This window comes from Acinonyx jubatus, chromosome B2, assembly GCF_027475565.1.
Source record: "Acinonyx jubatus isolate Ajub_Pintada_27869175 chromosome B2, VMU_Ajub_asm_v1.0, whole genome shotgun sequence".
NCBI classification, from domain to species: Eukaryota; Metazoa; Chordata; class Mammalia; order Carnivora; family Felidae; genus Acinonyx; species Acinonyx jubatus.
In genome coordinates, this window is record NC_069385.1 from 22,303,070 (window position 1) to 22,325,799 (window position 22,730).

General features: G+C 40.1%; 1 protein-coding gene across 10 annotated transcripts in view; it reads right to left on the minus strand.

The window, feature by feature from the left end:
- PHACTR2 (phosphatase and actin regulator 2) overlaps positions 1 to 22,730 on the minus strand; it is a 267,344-nt gene that overhangs the window by 44,203 nt on the left and 200,411 nt on the right. For 6 of the 10 annotated variants that reach the window (XM_053222155.1, XM_053222154.1, XM_027056728.2 and 3 more), the window contains exons 3-6: positions 22,017 to 22,097; positions 16,860 to 17,018; positions 10,028 to 10,264; positions 5,590 to 6,121 (exon numbers count right to left, since the gene is read on the minus strand). In XM_053222155.1, coding sequence (XP_053078130.1) covers positions 5,590 to 6,121; positions 10,028 to 10,264; positions 16,860 to 17,018; positions 22,017 to 22,097 — 1,009 coding nt within the window. The remainder of the gene's footprint in view (positions 1 to 5,589; positions 6,122 to 10,027; positions 10,265 to 16,859; positions 17,019 to 22,016; positions 22,098 to 22,730) is intronic. The other 4 variants (XM_053222159.1, XM_053222161.1, XM_015061868.3 and 1 more) reach the window with 1 other exon arrangement.

Sequence of the window (22,730 nt, forward strand, 5' to 3'; positions counted from 1 at the left end):
AAAAGGAATGACTACCTGACATCTGACATATTTAGTACGTGAATATGGTAAAACTGTATTTTGCAAACTGATTTGGCTGTAGCAGTGGGGGTTCAGTGGAAACAACAATGCACTAGAAGTTCCTGGATACCTGACTTTGCACGTCGCCTGTACCTGTGACTCCTACTCATCCTTCGAGTCTCAGCTAAAGCCGTAGCTTCTTCAGGAATCTTTCACTGGCCGTCCGTCTAGATCCTTGCCCCGCCTCCCGGCTCCTAAGGTGACCTGAGGACAACCCCATTGGAGCACTGAGTGCACCTCGATCACCATTCACTCATCTGCCATCCCGACCCTAAGAGTTCCTTCGCAAGTGGGATTCATTCATACTGATTTGTAGCCCAGCACCTAGAAGGGTGATGACATATACCACTGATACATGAATTTTCCTACTTTTATCACAGCCAATGTGTCAAGTCAAAAAAAATCATAGATCCTCTCTGAGATGCTTTAGTTTCCCCATTTGTAAAACTGCCTCTCACGGGAATATGTTAGTAACACGAGATGGAAAAGGTGGAAGCTAAACTGACTCTATAGAAGAAAGGACTCTATAGAAGATGTGTATGGATGTAATAATTTTCTATTATTTAAGCTTGGTAAGAGTCTCTGATTTAAAGTTACTGTAAATAATGCTCAATGTCGCTTCTCATCAGGAAAATACAAATCAAAATCACACTCAGATATCACCTCACGCCAGTCAGAGTGGCCAAAATGAACAAATCAGGAGACTATAGATGCTGGCGAGGATGTGGAGAAACGGGAACCCTCTTGCACTGTTGGTGGAAATGCAAACTGGTGCAGCCGCTCTGGAAAACAGTGTGGAGGTTCCTCAAAAAATTAAAAATAGACCTCCCCTATGACCCAGCAATAGCACTGCTAGGACTTTACCCAAGGGATACAGGAGTACTGATGCATAGAGGCACTTGTACCCCAATGTTTATAGCAGCACTCTCAACAATAGCCAAATTGTGGAAAGAGCCTAATGTCCATCAACTGATGAATGGATAAATAAATTGTGGTTTATATACACAATGGAGTACTACATGGCAATGAGAAAGAATGAAATATGGCCCTTTGTAGCAACGTGGATGGAACTGGAGAGTGTGATGCTAAGTGAAATAAGCCATACAGAGAAAGACAGATACTATATGTTTTCACTCTTATGTGGATCCTGAGAAACTTAACAGAAAGCCATGGGGGAGGGGAAGGAAAAAAAAAAAAAAAGAGGTTAGAGTGGGAGAGAGCCAAAGCATAAGAGACTTAAAAACTGAGAACAAACTGAGGGTTGATGGGGGGTGGGAGGGAGGGGAGGGTGGGTGATGGGTATTGAGGAGGGCACCTGTTGGGATGAGCACTGGGTGTTGTACGGAAACAAATTTGACAATAAATTTCATATATTGAAAAAAAAATAAAGTTACCATAAATATATGAAGACTGTCAATTTTCACAGACTCGAATAAAAAAAATGCTTTACATCAAAAACATATCATATCAAAACCAACGTAACCTTCATTTTAAGAAGCAGAAAATCCCCAAATTGCCTTCTGATATAAATAGAATCTCTATTTGGAATGTCACACTTCAGAAAGACTGCTTTGGGCAAAATACGTGCCTACTGTTTACATTAACTTGCAAAACCAAAAAGCAGTCATTTAAGTAATAAAAACAGGTAAACACTGTCAGAATCTAAGGTACCGAGAGATATTCTGTGGTGAGAAGTCTAAGCACTCTAAAAGTCCTCTATTTTGCACTTGTTAGAAAACTCCAACAGCCAAAATTCTCATTTTCAAAGGGGAAAATGCGACATTTCATTTTTTATTGTGTAAAATATGCACGGCATAAATTTGCCATTTGAACCATTTTGAAGTGTATACTTCGGTGGCACCTAGTATATTTACACTGCTGTGTAAACATCCCCACCGACTGCCTCCGAACCTCTGCCATCTTCCCAAACAGAGGCTGTCCCATTCAACAACGATTCCCCATTCTCATCCCCTGGCCCCTGGCAACCACCATTTGACTCTCTGTCTCTATGAATTTTGCTACTTTAGGTGCTTTACATAAGTGAAATGATGCAACATTTGTCTTTTTGTGTCTAACTTCTACTTAGCGTATCTTCCAGGTTCATCCATGTTTTCGTATATGCCAGAATTTCTTTTCTTTTAAGGCTCTTCTGAGTAATATTGCACTGTGCCACATTTTATCTATTCGAGCACCTACTTTTTTTTTTTTTTTTTTTTTTTGGCTACATGCACAGTAGTAAAATTGCTGGATCACATGGTAATTCTAAGTTTAATTTGTTGAGGAATCATAGTGTTTCTACAGTGTGAAATCTCATTTTAAATATGGGAAAACTTTTCCCAGCCTGGATGTCTACTTGATTGGCACTGGAGGCCATCCCTATTTGAACAGTCTGCCATTGTGGGTGACCACAGCACATTCAGTAGACATGTCAATTAATAACACATTCTGAAGAGCAGAACAAAAGATACTTTAGGGCTGAGGCTTGATGTTTGCTCATGTCATTCTTCACTAATTGTGATATCTACCTTTTTAACGTCATCATTTGTATTTTATAGTGGTTTGTAATTTTCAAAGTCTTCTGCATACGTTCACAACTTACAACTGTTCTACAGTATAAGGGGCCAGATAAGTTATAATTCATGGAACCCAAGAAGACCATGGGTGTGTGTTGCCCAGAACAAGGTATCAAGTCCAGTCTAGAACTCAGACTTACGACTCTTAATCTACCTATTAAATGTTATGTATACTTGATAGTGTATGTTACATTAATATCGTATTATGTAGATTATAATTAACTTAATATTAAATATTAAACTCCAAATTTGTATCAGTCAACTCATGACGTGGCACTCATTGCCCCCTAAGTTTCTTGGGCACATTGGACGAAACAGTGAACTCAAAAAGTGTTTGTGGAAATGGACTGAACACAGTCAAGTACCCTCTGGTTATGGGCTCCAGGTGGGCGTATTAGTGTCTGCCTTAAATTATCCCAGACCTATATGATACTAATGAAGTTGCCAATAAATAGAAATCTACCACATGGTTACTACCCAGCAATATGTGAATAGAGAAAGATATTTTTACACATAGCTACTTATCTTCCTTGAAGCTTTGATATTTGTATTCCAAACAGAAGCCTCTTCATGAGATGACAGGATTTTCACACATTCGTTGACTAAACATAACCGAGGGAAAGTTCTAAGTAAAGCAAGTGACTAAGAGCTAGAAATTCTAACTGAAATAATCAGTTAAACACAGAAGAAACAAAGAAAAAAAAAAACCGGAAGAAAGAATTTGGAAAAAAATTTGAGAGACTACTTATTCCAGGCTCATTAACTCAAGAGCAAACAAACCACCCCTGTGGGATGAATTGTAATTTAAAATGTTAACTTTGAAGAATAGACAGAGAAGAAAGAAAATCTTGATGTCCTCTTCTAGGAAAGGATTACAGTTATTTGGAGTGACAGGAAAATCTATTATAAATACCTAGATGTCTAATGATGTCCTAAGCTTGCTCTCTGATCACAGGTCCAGTGGAAATGGAGAACAGACACTCACCTCTTTTGTCTGACGGTCTTATGCATACTTGGGCTGAAGACTGACATTGAGCACCCCCCGCATGCAGCACAGTGCTTAGCACAACATAGGGCCTTCCCTAAATGTTTGAGGAAGTGGACTGGACAGAGTCAAGTCGCATTTGTGTGTGCACTCTCTCACTGCCTGAGACTATCTAAGGAGTCACCTTGTTGCACCTTGTTCTTTAGTTTATTGAATAATAAACCCATACACCCAATCTATTCAGACCTGTCTTAAACAATTGTACTTCCTGTGTGTTGGACGTTACTTTGGTAAAAGCTAATTTTAACTATAATGTCTTGCTTACTTTTGTGTCTTTGGTGCCAAGTGCACTGCCCAGCACATAGAAGACAAGCAGAAAATATACACCAAAAAAGAGATTCTTGAATTCTAAAGGTTGGAATTCACTGCAGTGCTGGAAAACACTCACTGTAAATAAATGAAGAAATCTACTATGTGCTGGAAGTATTAAGGACATCACAGTCTTTCACTTCAATGTTTTCTCCCATATTGTTTATTAAAATGTCCAACAAATAAAATAATTGGTAATTTAACATTTGTTTATCTTGCCTTGGCTTTCCTTCCAACCACGCTGCTCGAAAGGATAAAAACAAAAACAAAAAACAAGAAACAAACACAAATGAAACTGCAGAAGTAGAAGCAACTGCTTTGGAAACGTATGGAATTTCTTAGAGCATGGAATTTGACATGCAACTCTGAGTGTGCCTGCTGGTTTTGCCACCTACTGAGTGGGGAATCTAGGGCTAACTCTGCTACCTCTCTCAGAGTCTGTTTTCTTGTCTATGAATCAGAGATATTCAGAAGACTTATGTGAACTAAAGGTAACTTGACAGTCCCTGACATTAAATAACTATTCAATAAATGAAGGTGATTATTATCAGCAATTGAATAATTAATGCTGATAGTCTCTTGATCCAAATCAACTTAATTAATGTACTACTTTTTTTAAGTCCTAACATGACAGGTTTTTTTTGAAAGAGAACATACTAAATTAAAATGATCACAAGAGTGAATTTAGGTCTTATTCTCAGAAATAGGAGAGAACGGTTTGGATTTAAAGAGCTCTAACGCTTCCCTGGACAGAATTGGTTATAACGTCTACCACACCCAGACAGCCCTCCCTTCATACCCGAGGGACAGGAGAGCTAATGTGTTTTTTTGTCTTTAAGTAGAAAACGTATAGGACTTTGTGAGGGATTAGATGCCGGGAACGAAGAAGAATGAGGACCCTTAGGATGAATCCCAGGTTTCTGGCTTGGGCAACTGGATGACGTCACGTCTGTGGCATACCAGATTCTGCACTGGTTGCTGGGGATATACTGGCAAACAGATATACGGTTCGTCCTGGCCCATGGGGAGGAAAAAAGGGCTGCCAGAGGAGAGTAGCTGCAATAACGATTCTGTCTGGATGAGCACTGAAATGTGTCAGAGGGTAGGTTAACATGTGAGTCGGGTGGTGAATTGAGGAAGCAAGAAAGGGAGCCCCCTCTGAGGCTAGAGGAAAAGGAGATGGAATCTGAGAGCGTTCTTACCTGACGGTCTTTATTCTCTTAGAGGAAGAGAAGGCTAAATGACTCGTGGACAGGAATGGGTGAGCAATCTGGACACAAGTAGTCAAGACTTAAAGTAACCGCTTTTAGGAAAGCAAAGGGAACTGTCCAAGGAAAAGAAAAGGGGCTGCTGAGCAGGGATGAAGCAGGCTCTAAATATACTTAAAAGCCAAAGATCTGAAGTGGTGCCTGTCATGAGGACAGTTGTCATTTTCTCAGTTGCCTGTGACACTCCTGGGGCAGGGCTATGAAAAACATGTGTGTTTACCTAACAGTCACCAAGTCGGTTCCACGTTCATCTCCAAGAGAATGGTTCAGTGATCTTCAGTACTCAACTTAACAGGGGATACAGACAGAACATGGGGTTTATGCCCCGACTCACCATTTTGCATTTTCTCTAACACTTAAGCCAGTGCCTGAGAGGACAGTGGTTCTGTTGGTTGGCTCTTCGGTCCAGAGAAGCTGACTCGGGTCTAAGGCAGGGGCGGGCAGGGCCGCTCCATCGCTGACCAGGACCACAGGCGTGTCTGGGGCAACAGTGCACTGCTCCTCGAGAGTACGTGGAGGGGCGGGGGGAGCAGGGGGTGAAGCCACAGGGGGTGGAGGCACCGCAGACTCGGGTTTGCCTGTGGTCCGCTCATCGGTCCCAGGGACGGTCTGCTCAGGTTTGAGACTCTCCACCCTCGTCTCAGAAGGGTCTCCTCTAAGGTCGGACGTGCCCGAAGTGGTTGCCTCTGAGGACGGTCGAGAGGTTGGCAGCTTGCCGGTTTTTTTCTTGCCCTTTGTGATTCCCACTGTCCCTGTTTTGCTAGAAAGTGTCTCCTTTGAAGCTCTAGGACGAGATGAGGTGGAGGAAGTCGATGGTGAAGCTGATGCTTTGGACCCAGTTGGTTTTTTTGAATGAGAGGAACCAGCTAAAATAGAGAGATTTTGCATTAAAAGTCAAAGAAGCCTTTTAAATAAACGAACGAGTTGCAATTGTCAAATCATGATGTTCTCCTCAAAATGTGAACATTTGTTGAATACAAGAAAATAGGCTAATAATGATAAGTTTTACTTTCTGCCCCCTCCCTACCTCGAATCTAGGAGGGAGCCAGTGATGCTGAAGGCAAAACCCTAGGGGACAAGAGTCCTCTCCTAAAGAGACCAAGGAGTCCCTCTAGTTTTTTTTTAGCTGGGCCCAGCCAAAGGGAAATGCTCCTTGTCCTACAGGCCACCTGAATAAGCCCTTGTATGCTCCAAAGAAGGAACAGTGTACAGAAGACAGACAACAGCTGTCTGGGTACAGACAGCTTGTACTCATCACAAATTATACATGTTCTGTGATGTCTATTTGGGAGTGGAGTGGCCCACATTCAGAAACGGCCCCAGTATGTGCCTCTAGCTCCTTTCTGGACCAGAAACAAATGTACTCAACTCCAAACCAGTTATCCCCATGGTTCCAGAAGCTGGCCAGGCTGGCCCACACCTCCGTCTACAGTGGTGATGGGGCAGAGTAAAAACATATGGCCACATATGAAAAACAAGTCCTCTTCAAAATATCAAAAGGCAGAAAAGATGATTTTTTGCAAAAAAAATTTCTAAATGGGGAGCATTCGAATAACGTGAAGAGAAAGAAGTGTCGTTCTCAGATCTTGTGACACTTTCACAAATCCAATCTTCCTTGCCACTTCTGTTCCTAGAAGGTCTTCAGCAGAGGATGGTTGTGGCCATTAGAAGGATAGTCTGACTTTTGGATGGGACTGCCTTCAACCAAACCATTTGCAGGAAAACAAAGCTTAACTCTGCTTTTTTTGGGTATCATTTTGGGAGACACAGTCTTCTGTTTCATGACCTTTACTATCTATAAATTTCTCCTAATTGCTTCTTCCATTGTAATGTGATGTGTTCTTTTCCGTGAGGGGTTAAACTATTGTCCGTAGAACTATTAGAAAATACCTCCTTGTTAGCATTATGGAGCCCATCCACAACAGATGTGACTGTAACTTACCTTTATGCTTATAACTTTATTGAAGTTGGCTGGGAGGGTCAAAAGATAAAGAACAAATAAGGGAATAAACAATGAGATGTAAGACGTCATCAACTCCGATATACTTTAAAAAAGTGAGTTTCACTTGGTGACAAGATCCAGGCTTAAAAGAAACTTCTATTCCTTGGGGGATTTATTATTTTAGATACACACAACTAGAATTCATACTACCCCAAGTCTGGGCATGCTAACACTACTTCTTTGAAGCTAACCATCTTCACTTCCTAATAAGACAAAGGTATTAAGCATATTTTTACTATCTAAGTCCATTCTAAATGTATTTTTCCCAACAAAGATCTAAGGATTTGATGTCTAAACATGTTCAATTTTCTTAGGTAAACCGAACAGAATCCATTTCACATATCAATGTGTATTAGATAGATAGATAGATAGATAGATAGATATAAATATAGAGATAGATACTTCTTTCTCTCTCTATATATATATAGATATATACACATAGAGAGAGATATATATGTGTATATATGTGTATCTATCTATCTATCTATCTATCTATCTATCTATCTATCTATATAGGTATATATATATATTTTTTTTACAGAAACTTCTTTCTTTTGTAACAGCCAAGGTAACTTTAGCTGCACTTAAAGGAAAAGACAGGTTTTGCAATGCCTGGAGTAGAACTTCAAGTCACACTTTTCAAGATACTTCTTTATGTATCTTCTAAAATGACAAGACTTTGCTGAAATCAACCGTGTTACAGAAGTTACCCTGAATTAAGACCATGACTAAAAAAAGTAAAGCTATCTCTCCTCCTCCGTTAAATACTTCTGTGTTTACACTGTAACAATGAGAAAGAAAAAAATACCAGAGGTATGACCTTATTTCACTCACCAAGCAGGTGAATGTGCTAAGCCAGTATCTGGTTATCTGGAGGTCTATACTAACTTACGAATTGAAGAAGAATCTTAATTGATAGCTTTTACAAGAACTTAACTCATCTGACTACAAATCAAGAGTAGTATTTGGAGTTACTTTTCTGGAAGGCCAACAACATTATTCAAGTAAAACAAAGGTGCCATGTAGAAAACTCTAAAGGGTTACAAATGGAGTATCAGCTGGATTCTGAAGGAGTTTAATCAGCAGTTGATGAAAGTATCCTTGCACAACTGGCTTGTTGGTATAGTTCAATGCAACTTCTGTTTCTCTGTGATGGCCTGAGAGAAGAGCAACGCTGTTATTCACACTATGGGCCAGTGGAACCTCTTTTAAAACAATGGATAATAATATGACTGTAGTATTCTCCTAGAAGATCAAGAATCTATAAATAAGCCTTCAAGTAAAATATCTGGAAATAAGTCAAAATCTCTCACGCAAGCTGTCCCCTGCCCTGGCATTAGTCACCAGCTTTCTTCTGAGAGAAGTAAGAGAGTGTCTAAGTTGAGTCAGTCGTGAGCTGCTACCACATGGGGCACAAGAAATGGGAAAGTCTGTGCAATTCCCAAGCATGGGGTGATTTGGGCTTTTCTTTAAGAAGTGGATCACTGCCTGCCTCATTTCAAGCACTGCTTGCAGGGTTTGCAAGGCAGTCTGGGAAACACAGACATACCAACAAGAATGGACGCTGACCTGGGAAGGGCAGCTGGTGCATGAGGAAATGGCCCATAGACACTGTGAGCACAATGTTCTGAGACATACCATTTCAGAGTTTTTTAGCAAACACTCAGACACTCAAGGTCGAAGGCTGAAGAGAGGAGCACAGGTAGAGAAATACCTATTTGTATTTGGAGTTCCGTTATACTGTCACCTAAGCCCTTCTCTGCATTTGAGCATCATGGGTATAAACGATGGAGGGAAAAAGATCAATATGAAGGCATATTCTGGTAGCCAATGGCAAGAAAGCTGCTGCTGATTTTAAGGAAAATACGGTTTGCTACCACAGGAGAATTTTTTGCATGTGTTAATGGGAAAACCCATTTAGCGTGTATACTTTGATGACTGTCCTTTTTAAAGCTGGTGGACCTGGAAGCTTCTTTATTCTACTTCATGGGAAAACTGGGAGCGCCACTTTGCATTAAGCGTCTCTGATTTGAACGGAAAGTGGGACACACATTACAAGCAGTTACCGTAGGTCCCCCACACCACCTCTGGCAGTGTGCTCTAGTGACTTGTAAATGGACTTCTAGGATGCTGTTGCTTACAATACACTGAAGTCTGGAAAATAGAGTGGAGGGTGGACACTGAGCCGGTGGCTCTCAACTCCATTGAAATGGCTGTGACTGCACCGTAGAGGGTGGCGGCGTGGGGCTGACCTGATAGGATCCTTCGGCATTTGTCAGTAGAGAAATGATTGTGTGTGCGGAAAGACTTAAGATACTAAGAGCCAGCAGAAACGTCAAAGATGTAAATGTCGTATTCTTCTGTGCAACTTAAGATAATTTGGAAGGAAAACTCAAGCCAAAAGGCCACCCATAAACTGAAATAGGCAGAAGGCCAGGCGATGTGTACATAATATGCTATCAGATCACGGCCATTCATCAGGCATATGACGCCCTGAATCCTTGCACTGGTTCTTACACAGACAGTGGATCGTTAGGATGAAAGAGGTCTCTTCACCCAAAAAGTAATGAGGTCAACTAATCAACTGGTTGACTTTCCTTTGGTAGAGACGGCAACAAAGGAACCTCCTGTGTACTGTGTATGTCAAAACTAAATCCACTGGTGTCACATTCTAAGACACCAGACACCGAAAAGTCCATCATTTCTAGAAGCAATCAGCCCCACCCAGAGCCAAACACCCTAGACTTGAGCCCCCAGGGGGCATACTCACCAGCCTCTCGGGTCGTGTTTCGGCTTGCTGGCTTGGGTGGAGGGACGGGGGCCTGCTTACCAGGAGCCTTGGTAATTTTTTTAATAGGAGGCACTTCATCACCCTTGGGGCTTACCCCAGCAGCAGCCCCTTTTGGAGGCCCCGGTGTTTTTTTGGGTTTAGGTTTGGGTTTAGGCCTAGGAAGAGCTGGAGGAGGTGGAGCAGGAGCCGGTGTTTCAGGGTGGTTTTCAGTGTTCTCTATAAATGAGAAAGTGAACAGAAGCACACTGATACAGACAGACACCATATAAACGGAAGGAGCAAGACATATGGCGACAGTGATACAAACACGCGGCTGCTTGGCCCTTGGGAACCAGTGTGGGTTCTACACCAGGGGGGGCACAGCTGGGGGGAAGAAGGACCAAAGGTACCAAGGCCGAAAGCCAAACTGGGGCGCACTGTCTGCGTACATATACCATTCCTGTGATAAAACAGGTTGCCCAAGTTACTCTGATGAAGCTGTGCTGAGGAGGAGCGCCAATGTCCACTGCCAGGGGTTGACACCTGCCGTGACACCGGAGGCTGCCGGGTGAGGATACGGGCAGGAGGGCTCAATTTAAACTTAACAAAACGGAAGGGCACCTGGGTGTGGCTGGTTAGCCCACTGCATGTGACGCCAGGGGGCTGACAGCGAGGCAATGACTGGACTCCACGACCTTCATACCCTCTGAGGAGAGACCTTCTCTCAGGAGAACTCATGCCCTCAACCAGAAAGGATTATGAGCTCTGTCTCATTGTGGTCAAACATCAGTAATTTTCTAAGCTAAGGGAGACACTGTAGAATCCTTTCCGGGAAGCACAACGCACTGAAGAATACACTACTTTCTACTATTAAAATACTCTCAAGCTCTCCCAGGAACACAATTCCCGTTTCTCAGTAACTTCCTCTGACCTTTTCAAACAGTGTCACAACTACAGGTACAGAGGGCACAGAATCCCCCCAAATATCAAATTTGTTTTGACATGTAAATACAGGTAACAATTTTGAAAAGACAAAGGTTGGAATCCATTAAACAAAAATTCATACCTAAGAACAGAAGCCTCTCACAAGATTTTTGCCTAACTGGAGGAGAAACGGTCTGAGTCTCTCATTATCAAAAGTGGAGATGCTGGGTGTTCATTCATGTACTCACATCTGCATTGTTTCTAATAGTGGCTGACTGAAATTAAAATGAATTAAAATACAGTTCTGGTCCAAAGAGCTAAGCAGCGTTTCTTTAAAAATGGAACACAATTAAAAAAAAAAAAAGTAAGACAGTGTTAAGACAAGACCAAGCCTTTACTGGATATAGCCCCCCATTATTGAATGACCAAGAAAGGGCTTTGATATTAGAATGCATCCTATTTTATTATGATCTCTTTTGTTTCATTTCTCATTCTCATGAGTAAAAACTGAGAATTCCCCCCATTTTTTGGACTACATCCCATCCATCCACATATATAACTGCCATAAGAATGATTAAAAAAAAAAAAAAATATATATATATATATATATATGTAAAAAAGAGGGGCACCTGGGTGGCTCAGCCGGTTGAGCGTCTGACTTCAGCTCAGGTCATGATCTCACAGTTCGTGAGTTCGAGCCCCGCACTGGGCTCGTTGCTGTCAGTGTGGAGCCTACTTCGGATCCTTTGTCTCCCTCTCTCTCTGCCCCTCCCCGCTTGCACTCTCTCTCTCAAAAATACATGAATTATTTTTTAAAAAATTAAAAAAAAAATGATTTGAGTTATAGTAGTTAATCAATAAAGCTTTTATTTTATCTTCTCCCAGCCATGAAACCTACCACAGTCCCCTCCTGCCACTGAACTTTTCTTATATTTATGGTCTGAGCGACTTACTCAGTATTTACCAGAGGCTACTTTGTATGCGTGTCTTTGTGTTGTATGTACAACAGTGACTCTCCTAACCTACCTGGTCTGAAGCAGAAGGCCACTTAGTCACAAAAGTCAGAGGCAAGAACAATACAAGTTGATGGTACACGCAAATCACTTCATTTTAACATAAAACATATAAATCTATGTTGACTTGTGATGTGGGGCAACGGCCTACTCTTTACATACTTCTTGAGATTATTCTTTGTAAGATTAGACAGCTGCATAACGCACAGAGATCAAGTCCTCTCCATGGTGAGAGCCCATGAACTCATCTCCAGGACCGGGCATCTCCATTCTCTCTCACGCTATAAACCTTCACAGCTCTTCGCCTGTCCGCACGGGCCTATCGCCGGAGATCTGACTTCTTTCTGCCTAAGGTTTCAAATTCTAAAGCTGTGCCCCAAAGAATGCGGTTTCTGGGTTTGGGAGGGAGGAGATGGTCACTCTGTGACAGCTGGGAGTGACAATCCCACCTAGGCTGAAAGTGAACCCGCTAAGTGTGAGCTCTTCGTGTTCATGGACAAGCACCATCCACACCTCTGTCCTCTGTGGACTCTGCCAATGCTCTGTACATGTTTGCCAGAGGGCCAATATTTATGTCTAGTCTGTGGAGAACCCCAAGTGGGGTGTATGTCTGTATGCAAACTGTATGCTCTTCTGACTGAACTGAAAATTCCTTTTGTCTAAAATGTCATATCCCTTGGGACGCCTGGACGGCTCAATCAGTTAAGCATCTGACTTCAGCTCAGGTCACGATCTCGCGGTTCGTGAGTTCAAGGCCTGCATCGGGCTCTGTGCTGACAGCTCAGAGCCTGGAGCCTGCTTCGGATGCTGTGTCTCCCTCTCCCTGCCCCTCCCTCACTCGCTCTCTGTCTCTCTCTTTCAAAAATAAATAAACATTAAAAAAAACTTTTTAGGGGCGCCTGGGTGGCTCAGTGGGTTAAGCGTCCGACTTCAGCTCAGGTCACGATCTCGCCGTCCGTGAGTTCGAGCCCCACGTTGGGCCCTGGGCTGACGGCTCAGAGCCTGGAGCCTGCTTCAGATTCTGTGTCTCCCTCTCTCTCTCTGCCCCTCCCCCGTTCATGCTCTGTCTCTCTCTGTCTCAAAAATAAATAAACGTTAAAAAAAATTTAAAAAATAAATAAATAAAACTTTTTAAATGTCATATCCCATTAAACACAATGCTTTAAACACGAGGTCTATTCAACGAACGTGACTGGCCGATAGTTATCAACAACACCTTAGTAGAGAACAAACTCTCTACTTGTATCTGGGCGGTATGAAGGAAGCTATTGTATTTTTGATTATTACCATGTGATCTGAAGGCATGATATAAACTGATGGTGTATATGAGTATTACTTTTCCAAGAGGAGGGTAAGGATGGGGTGCCTAGTCACTCTGGGTTGATACAGATACTATGCTTCAAAACAATATGGTCTGGAGGAGAGCTATTTACTATAATTCCAAGTGTGGCTCCTTCCACCCCATGGAACGTTCAGGTCGGCACTTAGAGTGAACCTGAGAACAGCATGTGGCCCTCACCTTACCTAGAAGTCACCTTTGTTCCTATTCCTCTCCTTCACATGACTACCTCCTTGTCTCCTTCAGGCCTCAGTTTGGAAATATCTGCTTCTAAGAAGCAAATGTGGTTCTCACCGCAAACTCTTTGGCTCCCTGTACTCAGGTGTTTTGATGCTGGTCTCCCGGAGGCCACAATCTGCTTGAAGTCAAAGGGCAATTCTGACTCACCATTCTTTTTCTGGTCCCAGCAAAGTCTTACCTATGGTAGACCTTCATTCTTGTTTGTGAAACAGATGCATGCCAATCACTTGTTACTTCATTGAAAGTGCTCTCTAATACCTCAATGGACATAGTATCACATAATTTTCAGATTTCTTACATTTAACACCAATGTATCTTTAACACAATACAGATCAGTTTTTCTTATATATTTCAAGGCACTTACTGAGAAAGAATAATGGGAGACTAAAAGCCCTGAAGGTTTTAAGGGAAAAGTCAGCAGTATTGGGCATCAGAGGCCCAAGTACTAACTCGAGATTCCGGTGAGGATCAGAGACCCAGGAACACCCAAGTGTCCTGGGCAGAACCCACACATGGTGTAATGGAAAGGGCACTTGCCATTTATTTTGTTATCTTTGATCTTCATGTTTCAACTATTAGAGTATGGACACATTATCTTAAAAAAGGGATACAAGCATTTGGGACTATAAAGGCACATGATATGGTTTTGCAAATATAACTAATCGATGGATCAAATAACACTCTTGTTTCAGGTGAAAGCAAAGGGAGCATTTTACCCCCCAAAAAAGGAATTAAGAACAGCCAAAGGGTGAATTAAGGACATGGGATCGTGGATTTGCATGACAGTGAGACCATGAAAGGAACAGAAGGAAAAGGGAATCTTGGCTTGTTGTTTGGAATTAAATGCTATCTTTCCAGAGAAATAAATGGTGATCTTGGTGTATGAGGTATTTTCTATTTAACGTAATACTATGTAACGTGAGTTATGAGTGACGTTCTTTTTTGCTCTCAGGAAGCAGCTTCCACACCAAATGCTTCCCCCACTTTCAGTGTGGCTCTGGCAGGTGCACCATCCACACTGTGAGAGGGAGGCTTTGCTGCCTTATTAGTGATATGGCAGCATGTCCAGCATTTATTTCTATCTCTTTCAGTACAGACTAGCTAAGCAAGACGCTATCTTGGACCTTATTTGACCGAAAGGAACTGAATGTACTAATTCTAAGCAAAGAATAAGAAAGCAAAAACACTCTCAAACATCCGTGGACCTATGACTATGAGGTCTGCCATCTTTTTAGAACATCAGGGCCTGCTGGCTTAATGAACATAAAACTGTCAGCAACACTTTATTAGGTTGATAAGGGAAACACTTCCTTTGAAGTTAGGCCAGCCCAATGACTGACATGCCACACGGACCAGACAAGCACTAATGATGGACTGTTCCATAATGACGGGTGTGATTTTTCTTTTTTTTAAGGGTGTGATTCTTGAATGTTGAAAAGACTGTATCAGGGACAAACCACAGATGGATTTGAAATTCAACAGTTTGGTGAGACAGGACAGTTGGACTTGAAAAAAAAATCACTATTTGCACGAATACTTTCAAATTAATCCCCTTGAAATCTATGTAGGTCTGTTTTCTCTTTATGTTCCAGGGATATTATCATTAAAAATATTAATTTCTTATAGTCAGTACTTGTAAGTTTAACCAGAGTCTTTCAATGGAGCAGGACTAAGGAAAGCCCCCGAATACTATGCTTAATATTGAATAAAGCAAAACAATAAATTTCTAACAGATTGTTAATAGGGCTTCTAAAACTTCTGCAGGCTAATTAAATGCAAACAAGGGGTTATGGACTTTCAGAGAAAGTAATTTTAAGTTACAATATCTGTCAAATGCCCTTTTGTTTCTTTGTTTTTGTTCTTGTCTTTGAAGGATTTGGGTCAAGAACAGAGGAAGAGAAGTTTGCTTTCAGCAGTTTCTAAGAATTCTCAAAATGCCTACAGAACTTAAGCTAGGTCTGACAAGTTTTTGCCATTCAACTCATAGGCAGACATTATAGAACAGGAAACTGTCTCCTAAGGATTCATTTCTATGCTGCATGGAATCATCTAGAACCAGTGACCAGGAACTTGTGAATGTCTTGAGGGGTCCTTGATAGACATATATTTTGCTGGTATCTTAACTGACCATAGCATATTCACTCTAGAAACCAAGGTCTTTAAAGAAGCCTTCAGAGAATAGCATAATTGCCCCTGGCATGTTTTGAAATTTCTAATTGCACAGACAAATCACAAAGCAGGTTTCTGTGGTTAATACAGTAACCACAGTCCCTAGCATCTCTGGGCACTATTCCTGGGTCTCTCTCAGACATGTCTAGAACCTCAACTAGGACCTACAACATTAAGTATCTGGATGCCACCAGCCAAGCTCCCACAAATGGAGACAGTGCTATGCTGAAATATCTTGGTTTTGATGTTCTACCATGCTGACATGCTCACAGGGGTCAGTTCTAACAGTAAAAAAGATATTCAGATTGATACCATCTTTTCTAAAAAGAATAAATAAATAAACATAATACTGACATGAAGTTTCTGAGGGGGCGTCTGGATGGCTTGGTTGGTTAAGCATCCAACTCTTGATTTCAGCTCAGGTCATGATCTCATGGTTCATGCAATCAAGCCCCACGTCAGCTCTGTGCTAACAGTGGAGAGGCCCTGCTTGGGATTCTCTCTCTCTGTCTCTCTCTCTCTCTGTCTCTCTCTCTCTCTCTCCCTCTCTCTCTCTGCCCCTGCTCTGCTTGTGTGCTCCCTCTCCCAAAATAAATAAACTTAAAAAAAAAAAGCTTCCAAGGAAAGGATAACATTCCCAGATATGGGGCACCTGGGTGTTCAGTTGGTTAAGCATCTGACTTTGGCTCACATCATGATCTCACGGTTTGCGGGGTTGAGCCCTACACTGGGCTCTGTACTGACAGCTCAGAGCCTGGATCCTACTTCAGATTTTATGTCTCCCTCTTTCTCTGCCCCTCCCCCACTCATACTCTGTCTCTTTCAAAAATAAACATTAAAAAAAAATTCTCAGCTCTCTAATGATTGAAGAGAATATCCCTTCTGATTATTACTGTTAATTAATGCTTAATTGTTAATTAATTAAATAAAAAAATAAATAATGATGTGCTTACAAAATGGACGCATCTACCTAAGAAAATCATCCTATTTCTCTTCACTAGTTATAATTTCTCTCTTCTTTGTATTTGCAAACCTGCTCTCTCTCTAACTGGTCCTAACCTAAGAATCACTGTTTGGAGCCTAAGACCTGATTCTCAATATTGAGCTGTATTGAAACAAAAGAATAGGGGGTTTCTCTTGATTTTACCTTTCTTATCTTCTGCCTTTTCCTCCAGAGGTGGTGTTTTTTCAGCTACACAGCCATTACCTTCTTCAGATTTTACTACATTTTCCTCTCGGGTAGATTCCTCTCCGATGGGTATCATGTGCCCGTTTGAATTTTCAAAGTTAACTGTTACATCTCCATCTAAAATGGGGAAAGAAACACCTAGATGTCTAACTTGATGGTTTTCTTAAAACCCAGTTTTCCAGTTATTAGGACTACAGGGTTTGGGTTCATGTATCAGGCCCTGGGAACCAAATACACCCTGTATTGTTTCACCATGTTTTACTAAACATTTCACTCAAACAAAAGAGCTAGGAAATCCTTAGTCTTGGGGGAAAAACAGTAATGGTGGGGATATCCACGTGCCCTTTTAGGACAATAGAAATTATTATCCTAATTATGAAATATCCCAGGGCAGCACAGCCCTTCTCTTCTTGCGTTTGGTTTTGTTGAAGTCAGGACTTAGGAGTCTCTGTCATTCAGACACTGAACGGTAAAAGGAGAAATCTGAAAAATGGAATAAACATTTTAACAAGCACTAAAAACACAAGGTGAATATAAGTACACAAATAACATGAAATGTAGTTACACATACAAATGATAAGAGGGATAATATGAAATTTTCCAACTGCCACTGTCTCCAGATTGTTGCATCTATGATATGCTAACTTTACATAGAAAGATAACTGCCACTCTGTATTCAGAAAAAGCTAGTAGTGAGGCTAATTTTATTTTCATTTTCTCACTTATGGAAATATTAAAATGTATTCAGATCATTGTCACATATAACTGACCAAAAGCCTTTAATGTGACCTAATAATAATTTGAAAACATTAGGGGGAAAAACATGTAATTAAAAGAAAAAGTAATTGCAGAGGAACTTTTTAAAAATCACAACTGAAAATAAAATTTGCAATATGTTATCTAAATCAGAAATAACTAATTTTAATCCCTGAACTTTCATAATTTTTAGAAGCTTCAAAAGTGAATGAGATTTTGCATAAACTCTTAACTCAGTGATACTTGAAAAGATTAACCTTAGGTCATATATGGAACATTTGAAGAGGCTTTGCTACCATTGTAAAAGTAATAATAATAATAATAATAATAATAATAATAATAATAATAAAGTTGAAGTTTTGACTTTGCAAATTTGAAGAATGCATAAGCTATTCTTATGCAGTTTTTTATTAATCTTATTTTGGCAATCGTTACAAATAAAACAGAGATCATCTCTCATATTTTCATTAAATATGACTGAACTGCTTTGGCTCAACAATCAAATCCATTGGCTTTCTCCACAAAAACAGGCATGACATTTTAATAAGAAAAATACATATCATGGAATTCTGTCATGCTCAAAATGAAAATGAAATTGTTGCTTAAGCCATATAACTTCCAAGTACCTATAATCTGATTCCTGTCTAAAAGTAAAATAGACAATAATTGAAGGTAATGCCATTGCAAATAAATCTTAACTATTTCAATAAAATTAAGGTAATACTTTTTGAAGAGTATAGGTCAAACCAAAATGAAACCAAAAGACTCTTCATTCTTATTATTAGATCCCAAGGAATTCACTATTAAAAACAAGGGAGGGGAGACATAATGTAATGTCCAGGTATTAGACACAGGAAAACCAAAAACTAATGCAAGAATGGAAAATTCCAAACAAAGTAGAAAACCACTTCTTTATATAAAAAAACCTCAATTTTTAGGCAACCCAAATATAAATTTACCTTTGAGTTCTCTGGCTTTAGTTGATAACAAAAATATGCTGAAGTTATGTTAATGAAAATTTAATTCTGTTTCAACCCTTATTAAGCTAGAATTCTATAGTAGGTTAAAGAACCGATTTTTTAAAATCTAGAACAAAAAAGCTAGAGAGAAAATTAATAGTCAAAGTGCAATAAGAAATTGGATTATCACATAAAGTCAACAAAGTGGAAAGATACTTACTTTGAGGTATGAAATAAAGCTAGCGCATATGAAAATAACTGTAGAAAAAGGAGACACATATGTGATAAATACAGAATTCAAGAATAAAACACAGTAGAGATGAAGTTATTAATAACTAATTGGCGTGTGTATTGAAAAAGTTTTCTAGTTTTGTACGTTATTGTAGAGTTAGAATAAGTTAAGTCCTTGATACAGTTTATGTATGTAAGTAAAATACACACACTCGTGCTGGCAAAGGACAGCAGGGAAAGACGCTGACGTTATAGCAATAAGAGCATTCGTGTGCAAAGGCAAAAGGCAACTCAAAAAAGGTTGTAAGCTTAAAGTGAACCAAGAGATACACAGACGTCTGGGGGCTTTACCTCCTTCTGCTCAAACAAGTGTATCTGGGATATAGTTCACAGAGAAACAGAGATAAGGAGAAGGCTGTGAGACCAAAAGGTGAGTGACTCATCAGAAGGTTAAAAAGTACACCACAGGAGAGAAAGAAAGGAGGCTGGAAGGCAGGCAGAAACATCTCCTTGCCCTCGTGTTAAAGCTACGGGGAGAGATGGAAGGAAAGAACCAGAAATAAGGAAGGAACTTGGACTAGACCTTGGAATTCTCAGGAGAGAAGGCCAATTGTTGAACTTTTAGCTGAAGTTAGATCTTACTGTAAAAAAGATCATCTAAAAGGAATAATAATAATAACAATATAGCTGAGAGTGAGGGTGTGGGGTGGGGTGGGGTGGGATGGGTCAAACCTAGGGGAGCTGGAGGGATTCTAAAAGCCTATCTGGCTCACTGAATAAAGGGCAAAATTGACAGTAAGTGTCAAGAGAGCTGAGGCAAGGTCAAGCAGATCAAGGCAAAGAATGAATCTTCACTGGTAGAAGACAGGAGGCTGTCACCAAGCACAGCAGCTTCCAGTCTCTGGCTAGAGCTGAAAACAGACCGAAACTCTCAAGATAATTGTTTTTGGAAAAATGACAGAAAACTATTTTTTCCAGCCCTTGGTTGAAAAGGGGAAAAGACTGTTTACAATAGGCATCACCAGGAACATTCAAGGTTTAGGTCATTTCTATAGGTCTACTTAGGGGCCACAAAAAAGGCAGAAAGTACAATTCAGTAACTTATGGCTTCCCAAACATTAAACCTATTACAGTATGGTTAGGTGAAAAATTGTTTTTCTTCTTTTATGTTTTAAAACTTGTAATGTTCAGCTCACAAAAGTTACAAAAAGGTCAACCAGTGTCCAATTTCTGGGAAATAAGTATATGATATCATAAGCGATCAAGTACATAGTTTAACAGATTAGGCAGAGCAAAAACCAATCAACACTAAGGATTTCTTTAAACTGGCCATTGCCACTTGTTTTTAGAAAAAGTAAACTTTTTTCTAGCTATGATTTTTTAATCAGATAAAAAAAAAGGGGGTCTTTATATCTGTCTTTCGTACTCGGTAACAGTTTCATCATAAATTTTTCCATTTTTCCTTTCTTTAAAAAATTTCCAAATTGAGGTGCCTGGGTGGCTTAGTCGGTTAAGCATCTGACTTCAGCTCAGGTCACGATCTCACGGTTTGTGGGTTTGAGCCCTGCATCAGGCTCTGTGCTGACAGCTCAGAGCCTGGAGCCTGCTTCGGAATCTGTGTCTCTCTCTCTCTCTGCCCCTCCCCTGCTTGTATTCTGTCTCTGTCTCTCTTTCAAAAATAAATAAAGATTAAAAAAACCTTTTTTTTTTAAATTTCCAAATAAAAGATACCAAACAATTACACTGGCCAACCCCAGAAAGGGTATTACTCTCCCCAGAAAGGGGATTGATTGCTCAGTGGATTTGTAATTTTTCTCCTGCCTCCCAAGAGATTAGAGGGGAGACAGATTTTAACATTTCAAGTCTACCTTCAACTGACAATAAGTTAGGGATGTGCATTTTTTTTAAAGCCCCAGACAGGAAATAAATAGCTTCCTAGTAATGGAAAACTAGAGAAGACATAAAATTCATTCATAAAACAGAATGAGAAAAGTATAATAGGTCAGAGATTGAAATCAAATGCCTAAAACTGTGAGGGCTCAAGAAAAATGGTATTATTCATTCCAGACTTTTCCCTACATTCTTTGAAGCAGGAGTAAAATAGTAAAGCATTCCCTAGCCCTGTTCAGGAATTATTCAGATGTTGGAAAAAGTGTGTCATTTGGGTTTATAAATAGTGAATTCCAAAAGATGTTCTCTGCAAGGCACATTTATCAGAAAAAGAGAAGTAGTATGATTTCAATTCCAAATTAATAGTACTTTGTTTCATAAAAGTACAGTAATACAACTTTAGCCCAGTAAATATCCAGGGGGTGGGGCAAGGGAAGGCATGAGATAAATCAACAATTTTGCAACAAAAATTCCCTTTAGTTTTAATAGTAATGGGAGCAATGAAAATTATTTGGCATTACTTATTTGGAGAAATAATCAATCTCGGTGTCTTCTTCTGAGGGTCTATCTTGGTTTGTACCTAATCCTTGTCTTTTTGAGCAAGACTCCCTCTTGGGAGGGTAATAAAAGGGGGCAGGGGAAGATTAGGGGCAGGGGAAAAATACTTGGAAATAGTAATTGTTAGTGAAAAGATGAAAGACAATTAGATTCAAAGAAATGAAAAGAGCACAACGGTAGGAAAATTACTTGAGAGAATGCATAAAGCAGATTAATTTGTCTATTCATGCCTTACTGATTGAACATTTGAATGTATTATAGAGAATAAAGGACAAGAGGTACATTGACATTTCTTTTCTCTCCCTTTTTCTTTTACTGGTAGATTGAAGAAACCCAAAGGCACCAGCCAAGCTAAAACTCTGCATTTACTCAAACAATTGAGATAACTTGTATAGAAAGACTGAAGCTCAAGAAAAGAAGAGGTGTCATATAAGCATTTGTATCTTATCTGTATCTTCAGCCAGTTCACCTTTGGAGAGCTTTAGGGTTAGTGACATACGGTGAAGGACTCACCAAGAAGGTCATTGAATTTCTTTTCTAGAATACCTTCGATCCTCTGCAGCCCACAAAGGCATTCTGAATTAAAGCAAGATTCTCAGAGGGCCATACTCACTGCTTTATCTCCCAAAGACCATGATCATCTTAAATTTCAAAAGAAAATGAAAGAAAGACCAAAGAATGAGGGATCAAGTTACTTTAAATGTATGATTAATTTCCTCACCTTGATCAGGCAACTCCTTAAGAACGCCCCTTCTTATCAGCTCCTCTCTACTTTGTCTTGTGGATATCTTCCTTTCTAATACTTTTAAAGAGAATAAGCATAAGTAAGAATCAAGTCATTGCTTAAAATAATTATGAAAAACATTGCAAGTAGAATCAAACACATTTATTCTGTTCACTTGAAGGCTCAAACCCCAGTGTTTCTAGTCGTCTCGGAAAACATGTGGTTGGAGTCAATATCATTAGGACAAAGGCAAAGGACTGCAGCCCATGCTCTGAAACCCAGCCCCTGGGCCTGGTCCTTCAAATGACGATGTTTGGCCAAGAATCCAGACACATGATTTCCTATCAACTAAAGAGCACACAGTTTGAAATATTCCTTTTTTTAGGCATTCTAAAACCGGCTTCTGTGAATATGCAATGTATGTAAAGGGTATGTATGCTTACATTTAAACCAAACAAACAAACAAACACTCAGTAAATATTCAGGTAATTCATCTGAATCCCAGTGAAAAAGGACTACTCTTCCTCCTGCCATCTATCACAAAAGTCCAACACATCAGATCTCTGTGACTCATTTCCTTGCTATACTCAAAAGGTCTAGCATGTTCCAGTACAGCCCCTGACAAACCCCAAGTCTTAAGAGGATGGAATGAATTCATGCTTTCGCAGGCATGTAAAGGGATGGGGATCTCAACACTGCCTCTTCCTTCTG